General features: G+C 40.9%; 1 protein-coding gene across 1 annotated transcript; it reads right to left on the minus strand.

Annotated features, from left to right (window-relative positions):
* Positions 1-252: 252 nt before the first annotated feature.
* Positions 253-7,194, minus strand: LOC127313970 (polyadenylate-binding protein-interacting protein 8). Its single transcript, XM_051344440.2, has 10 exons — positions 6,603-7,194; positions 5,972-6,082; positions 5,834-5,878; positions 4,752-4,824; positions 4,557-4,669; positions 4,395-4,454; positions 3,488-3,535; positions 3,327-3,395; positions 756-817; positions 253-652 (listed from the first exon to the last, which is right to left on the minus strand). Exons 1-10 carry the CDS (start codon positions 7,017-7,019, stop codon positions 595-597), a joined length of 1,056 nt encoding a protein of 351 aa, XP_051200400.1. The 5' UTR covers positions 7,020-7,194; the 3' UTR covers positions 253-594.
* Between the last annotated feature and the right edge of the window lie 1,316 nt (positions 7,195-8,510).

Genomic DNA, 8,510 nt, shown 5'->3' on the forward strand with positions numbered 1-8,510 from the left:
CTTATAAAATTATCTATACCAAACTAAAATATTTTTATGATTTTCTAGTGGTATTGATTTAATAATCTAAATGTTGATAGTATATACTATTTGTGTAAACTTTGACAAACTTAGTCTAAGTTTACACGGTTTGACTTTGAGAAAACTAAGGACCTACATTTCAATGTTTATAACAGCTTCTATGAACATACCTTGCAAAATGGGCATGCAAGAACAACGATCTAGTTGCACATCAACATCAGTGAGAATCAATTCACAGAGCAAGTCAAATAGGACAAGCCATAGACATTATTGTTCCAATGCCTGTCGAAGGCTGCTACAGCATCCATCCATAATTAACAAACGGATTAATAAGGATATAACAAAAAAGAAAGTAAAAATAGAGCTCCCAGCAAAGAACATACAGATGGGTCTCTCATCTGATCCAAGAAACATCTGCGAGGAAGGGCCTTCTACTAGCCTAGATAACCAAAAGGGTAACACTCTCTTCAAGGACAGTTACTGATCCGGGACGAGACAGTCTCTAAGGCCACGACTAGGGGTTTGTTGCCCAGAATTGCTGCCCTGGACGCCAGCTTCAGACAAGAAGCAGATTTAGTGCAACATCTCACGAGGCGAACGGGGACGGACTGGTGTCTTTGATGGGCTCACCCTGCACAGACAAGATCAAGCAAGGAAAAAAGTTGAGCGCATTGTGATAAATCAGCTTCACAACTAACAATATTTCAAAACATGCATGGGAAGCAAGTGTTTACCTGACAGGAAGCGAGCCAAGAAGCATGCCACTGCAGTTCAGGGCCATAATAGCACCTTCTGCCTGCATATACAAAGAAAAGAAGAAGGTTAAAAGGCCTAGACAAGAACAACATTGTAAGGCAAAAAATCAACCACATATGTTACATACAAGGCACAATGTATTTCAATTCTGAAAATAGAACTGAAAAAACAAGTGGTTAACGCAAGAATTGCCAGATGTGAAAAAACAGAGATCAATTCATGAAAGATCGTTCTAGGCTCCAGCAAGTCATTAGGTGCAACAAAGCTTTCTAAACACCAACTAACAAACATGATTGTAATAAGTAATGGCTCTTGAATGTGCTGTGCTTATAAGACATTTGACATGTAGAGCACAGATAGGTAGAATATATTTCAAGTTTCCAGAATACAGTTACAAGTAAAGGAACTTGAGAAGCATGAAAAGTTTGACTTCAATGCCAGAGCAAACAACAACATCATCAAAGCCTTTTTCCCAAGCAGGTTGGGTTAGGCTAGATATGAAACCCAACAGAAACACAAGGGAACCAAAGCAAGAGTTACAACAAACATAAATGCCAGAGAGAGATAAAATTGAATATAGCAAGAGTTACAACAAACTATGAATCAACCCTAGTAATAAACACCAAACTTGATTGGCTACGATATACTAATCGCATGACATCCAACTTCTGCCATCACGAATCATATAAAAAAAATTCTACTTTATTCTAACTTCTGAAACTTTACACACGAGATCCAAACACAATAGTAATACTCCAGACCGAAAGCAGACATGAATAATCAAATCCTTAATAACCCAAATCCAAAATAGATGGAACTTTTTGTGTCATGATTTCAAACATGCAACCTTGACCTAACACATCATACAAAATTTGTGAAACTAGTTTCTAGGATTGCATCATTTCCACCTAACATACATATCTTTTAACAATTAAATATCAATGAAGTAGTTTGACTGCAGTCTATCTAAAGGATCATCTATTTGGGGACTTGGTAGTACAAGATCATGGAAACTGAATACAAAAACTATGGGAATGGCAACAGATAAATATCCTAGATGATGGGATAGCATTTAGCAACATTCTCACAGTGGGAAAATGATGGAAATATAACGGGACACTATCACGTTCTGAAAGATCTGATAAGGAGAAATCAGAGATATGGTCAAAATTTTCAGCATCGGTGTCTAAAAAGATTTAAAATCCACTAAACTCAAACAAGGTTAAGCAAGACTGAACAATTATTGACCGTATAATCAGTTCTATGTCACGCTTCCCTTTTAGACATAGTACACAAGCCTCCATTCATAGGGGTGTGGCTTTATCGTTAAGTTAATGTTTGTGCATTTGTTATGGAGGAAGATTATCTTGTCTACAGAATATTTGATCGAATCATGATGGGAAAGGAAATGTATTTGTTGATTCGGCGGTCTGTCAGAAACTTTGCAGTTTGGATCAGTATCTAAACTGAAACATTGTGAAATGTGTGTTTTGCTTTCAGAACGTAAATCTGAACGGCCATAATGCATTTGATGATTGGCTCAAAGGTTCATGCACTAAAAATAGGACGATCAAAGTAGGTGTTGCAGCTATTCTTTTGCTGATACAGGAAAACATGCAAAACTATCTGGTTAAGAACAAAATGCCTTGTGATTCCACTTCATCGTGTACTACCGTTGCTAATGGTTGAAGATGCAGCCTATACTGCAGGCAAAAGAGAGTGACAAGAGTATGCAGTGGGGATCAAAACAAAACTAGTGGAGCAGACTGCGCTTTGTCTGAGATGGGTACCGCTTATCAGAAGATTCAGCACTGTTGCTGAAGTGAAAGTCCTTGAGATTCAGATCATAAAGGAAGCATTGTGTTGCATGCTATGTGGGATGGTTTCAGAATTCAGAATGGATGGGATTTTGGGTATTCTTTTACCTGTTTAAATGTTAACTCGGAGCAGATTTACAAATTGTTAGCATGCAAAGCAGGTAGTTGACGCACTCTGTTATTATGCAGCCGAGACTAAATCTTAGGCCACTCTGCAATTTATCTGAAGTTTCCTGTAAGATCAGACATTTTGTTTCTGATAACAGATATCAGAAGCAAGATGTGAAGAAATTGTCAAAGGAATGATCTTTGTGACTTTTATCTGATGTTTCCTGTAAGAACAGACATTGTGTTTCTGATTTTTCGATAAAGGAAATTTTTATGCTGGGAGTGGAAAAAATATCAAATACTCCGTATTATAATACAAAAAAGAGAGAAAAATGTGCAACTGCAAATGTGAAAGGATGGTGAAATTTAAGTCCATGAAAATAACTCAAGTCCATATAGGAGTAGAATAAATCAGCGCAGCAAATACAATTAAACAAGAGTGTTGTTCTGGTTGTCTTTGCAGTAGTTTGTGTACATAAGCTACAGCTATTTGAATAAAAATAGACAAAAAGTCTTATATTTTTCTACACTATGGACTCCAAGGCAATTAGCACCTTTTCAATGGTAAAATTACATTTTTGATAACTTCTAATGCATTTTCGTAAAATATCATGTTTTGCTTACCTGAACAAACTCAACAAAGGCGATGCATGTCGCGTGCACATAATCACCGAGCAGCCTCAGTCGAGCAACCTAATGAAAAGAAAAGGTATAAATATTTTGGTCAAATGACTTCAGCTTAGTCATATATAAAAAATGCCGAGAAGATAAGCATTTGAACACACCTCACCACAAATTCCCTCAAAAAATTTCTTCACAACCTCTTCCGGAACCTAAACACATTTAAAAAAAGATAACTAAGAAGCAGAAGATGTGCACAATCAACACATCACAGTCTGTGAGAAACCATCAAACAAGCACAAGAGGATATGTGGGTTTATCATTTTGTCCTTTGCAATAAATATTTATCTTTGTTCTAGAAGAAACTGAAATGTTTGGTGCTACTAAAATAGCAATTGAAGTAATACAGCTATAAACCTTCACTTAGAAGTTGTGGCACATTATGCTTACAACATAAATCACCTGCACTATTATAATACTCCCTTGGGCCCAAAATAACTTGCTCAATTTTGTCTAGATACGGAAGTATATATACCCATTTAAGTTACAGATACATTCATATCTACAAAAGTTGAGCAAGTTATTTTCGGACAGAGGGAGTAGGAAGGATATTGAGAAAATTCTAGGAGTATCTAATATCGGCCATCCATCCCAGGACACAGGTAAAATTAGTGTGCAGGCCTAACAGGAAAGTCTTCACTTAGTGCCAACATTCACTTTTGACTAGATTTTAACCTTGTAAAATCGCGTGTGCTTTAAGAAATTGCTTCAAACCTAGAATTTCTGGAAGGACCTATAATCCATCACAACAGATCATCTGATACAGGTCATCTGAGTGCAAATGGGCAAATCAGAGGATTTCAATTCCTTTAAACAAAACACCTTAGCAAGGAGATCTAGAAACCCAGGGTTTCTAAGGTTTTTCTTATCTCACGGTCCAAATACAATGAATATGCATTCTATAGACCATCAGATACAGTGAATATGCATTTCTTGCAGGCCTTCTAGATATATGTGATTTAAATTTGTGTGTAAAGTTAACATAACAGAAATGAAGAGGCATCAACATACATTTTTATCAATGTTAGTACAGTACACAGTCCTAGATACCATTTCTTTCTCATCCTCAGTCTGCACAAAAAGAACAGGCTAATATTATTACAAGGCCTGGAGATCAAGTAGTAGTATAAATAAGTACACAAAAAATTTGTGTGGTCAAATATTTTAACTTACTCGGGGAAGAAATTTAGGGTTCACAGGCAAAATCGCAGTCTTCGATGGCAGAACTCTGACAGGATAAAAACCAAGAATGGTTCCACCAAGTGATAGAGCTGCTCTTGCACCAACTGCAGAAAAGCAGAACTTCATCCAGGATTGCTTCTTACATATAAGATGTGGAAAATAATAATTTGTATGTTGAGACAGTACCGTCATCAGCAAACTCGATAAAGGCAAAACGCATCACCGAATTTGGATCACCACAGATACGACAATCTACAACCTACAAGTGCAAAAGATGGTTATAAGATTACTAAGTATCAACAATGAGATATCCAGCGTTGCCTATATATAGCAGCTACTTTAAAGCAGGGGTGGTTTTAGACGGGGAGTACTGATGCACCAAATGTGGGTGGACCAACATATTTATGCCACATCGTTCTGAACTCGGTGCATAGTTATGTAACTCATGTTTTGTATAAGATATTAATTCTCAAGAATTTATGATTATGACCATCAGTAGAGGTGCGATGTTGGAGATTGATTGAAAATCAGGTATTTGATACATCAGTTATAGGTAAAGTAAACGCGCTAAACAAAAGCATTCCATGAGACACAAAAGAGCATGGTGCTGAACTACTGATGGAGGTTGAATCAAATAACAGAAGTAGTTTAGGAGCAGGTGGAACCACAGAAGCAGCTGGCCAAGCAGGGGATGTGTCTCAAGAATCGTTCATTGAGTTAAGGGGAGGTAAGATGGTCTCTCTGTGAGTACTCCAAAAAAGCTGCCAGCACTAAATATTTAGAAACTTGGCAGTGATTGAGCTATTTAAGTGAGGATTGTATGGTTTTGATCAATTTAGTTGGGTCTCTGAGATGAATACACAAATGACATCCCACATTTATCGGCAGTCTCGCAGCAAATACAAATAGAAAAATTATACGTATTTGTTTTAGTGAGGTCTTCAGTCGGACTGATAAAATTATTTGAGAGGCACACTAATGAATTAACCTTAGAAAATATGTATGTCTCGATCACAAAGCTGCAGTCATAGTACAGACCTCATACTCTGTTGCTATTGCAGAAATATCTAACATATATAATTATAGATCCTTAAAGCAATACTTGTCCACATGCTGAATTACCTTTAGATAACAGTTCCATCATGCAACAATATATTTAGTCATTATAATTGACTAATATTATATTTCCACAAGTAGGAAAGCAGATATGGACAAAGACATCACAAGTTATCACGATATATTTAACAGTCAAGAATCTAAGACGATACCTGACCACAGTTTGAGAAAACTTCAGCAAGCTTCTGTTCAGTGACCTGGAATGAATCGGGGGTGAGTCTGTGAGTCAAGAAGAAAAACTGAACAGAAGAAACCAATATTGAACAGATGATTCTCTTTGATGTCCTCACATGCTGATCGATGTCAGAGACATAGACAGTTCGCCGCACACTGTCCTCCCTATCAGATCGCCGTGGGCGGACACCCATCCTCCGCCTTCCCTGGTTGAAGCCATTCCTTCTCTGAAACCACAACAGATGAATGCAGCCGATCATTATCAGAAGAAAGGGTGCTGCCCAACCCAAATACGATCAGATGACTAGGATGTTTCAATGACAAACAAATCATGTGAAGAAAAAAAACTAAACACACCGGAAATGAGGTCAGCAACATGAATCCAGAAGAGCATCGAGTGTTAGCAATAATAACGAGAAGAAATGCATCCACTAGGTATCAGAAATGAATCGATCTAGGGGGGCAGTATATTCTTTCACCGATGTAACGTTGGCGTCATCATCCGGAATTTGTTTGAGGGTACTACAAAAATCATTGCCCAGACTACACCTAAAACCCTAAAAAAAACAGATCAACTTCCGAGCCGATCGCGCGAGGGGGATCGGAACTCGAAACCCATCAACGTCAACCATAAACCCCCAAATCCGATCGGCTGATCTGTGCGCAGGACGTCCACTCGAAACCCCTAGTAGAAGAAGGAGAGGAAACAAATCGGAAATGGGCGAATTCGGGCGAGGGCGTTATTACCCGTCGATTCGGCTGGCCGCTGGCGGATCCGTCGCTGCTGGAGTCCCTGCCGCCGCCCCCACCCCCGGCGCCGCCGACGAGCTGCAGCACGTGCATCTGCTGCTGGGGGTGGTGGTGGAACGGGTGGTGCGGCGCGTAGTAGTCGATCGCGGCGGCGGCGGGGGCGGGGGCGGGGGCGACGAAGACGGGCGCGTCGGCGGAGAGCCTGCGGTTGCCGGCGTCGCCGCCCTGGCGGCGCGAGAGCGGCACGAACTCGGCGGCCGAGGGGTTGAGCTTCTTGAAGAGCTCCTCCAGCTTCCTGACGTCGCTCTTGTACTCCCGCACCTCGTCCTCCCTGGCCTTGCCCGCCGCATCCGCCGCCGCCGCAGCCGGCACGGCGTCGGCGCGGATCGGGCCCTGGGCCGCCACGGCCACCATCTCCTAAGCTCCTCACCCGCCGATCGCGGTCCGGCGCCGCCGCACCGCCGGTGAATTCGGCCGGCTCGCGAGGAAATCGAATCGGGGGGAATTGGTTCGGCGTCGAGGTTTTTTATTTTTTATTCGGCGGTGGGAGGAGGAGGAGGAATGGAAGGGAAAAAGCGTGGAGCGAGATCGCTTTCGGGGAGGTTGCCTATAAATAGCTGCTCCAGCGCGAGCCCTCTTTTTTCTTTTTTCTTCGCCTTTTTATTCGCTCACTTCCCTCTTGTACACTTGCACAGAAAATCTTTTCTTGGGGGAGAATAAATCGTCGTCGTCACTTTGTTCGTATTCGCTTCGGTTTTATCTGATGCTCTCGATTATCCATTTGTTTCTTATTTATTTTCTGCTGGATATTTATTATTTGATTATTCGCGCTAGGAGATGATTTCTTGCGGAGGAATAAATGGTTTTATCTTTTGCGTGGGGGAGGATGGTGGAGTCGTATGGGTGTGTGCCTGTGTAGAGTACATAGCACGGCGGCATGGAGAGCGGTGGGATCTTCTGCGGCCGTGTGTGTGGTTCAGCACGTAACTGACTGTGTGCGTGAGATGGATGGAGCTCGAGATTTCTCTCAGGACTGCGAGGAACGTCCTTGACTGATTGTGCGGTGCGGAATGGAACGGCCCGAGAGCTTTGAAGTTTGAACGACAGGTGTCTGCATGAGAGGACAGAGTGCACAGGTTGGTGAGGAATCAGGAGGAGGCCGCCTTCCCCCTCATGTGTGAGATCTGGTTGAGGGGTAGGTGGTCATACATGTTGAAGCCAAAATACGTGTTGGGACCTGGGTTCCATGGAAACCGAAATATTGTACGGAGTAGCATCCTAAAATCCGTATTTTCGGACCTTCGAAAATTTCAAATAATTTTTGTGCATGTAGAGGTTGCACGTATGAATGCTCGTGCCAATTTATATACTACCCAAATTCGAAAATACGTAGTTTAGGTGAAAACCATAAGTTCCAAATGAATATTCTTAACGAAACCCCCCCCCCCCCCCCCCTCTCTGAAATTTTTGTAACATGGTACCGGAGTAAGTTTAATCAGATTTCGTTGAATCCAGGTCCCAAAAATTACCTTTGTGGTGTGTTAGAGTGCTTTCTTTGGGGGGCTTAATACGTTGGTGTTGGTAAGAGCAAGAGGAGCCAAGGTGGTGCATATGCTTCCTTTACCTAAAAATAATATTTAGAATGCTAAAATTTTAGAATTTTTCAGGTACGTATATCTCCACATTCTATTTGCACGCTTAAAATTTCGTAACAATTTATAATCTTTCGTGGCGTGTGTAAAAAAGAATAAAAGATGACTCACGAAAAAATTATTTTAGCACCAATTATTTCCTCTTTTGCCAAGGCCGCATAAGGTTTGGCCTCTCTTCAAACGACTTCGGGAGCATGTCGATGTGAAGATTTACACGCAACATTTTGTTTTAGAATATTCTAACATTTTTTAA

Source organism: Lolium perenne, chromosome 7 (genome assembly GCF_019359855.2).
Source record: "Lolium perenne isolate Kyuss_39 chromosome 7, Kyuss_2.0, whole genome shotgun sequence".
In the NCBI taxonomy this organism is placed as follows: Eukaryota; Viridiplantae; Streptophyta; class Magnoliopsida; order Poales; family Poaceae; genus Lolium; species Lolium perenne.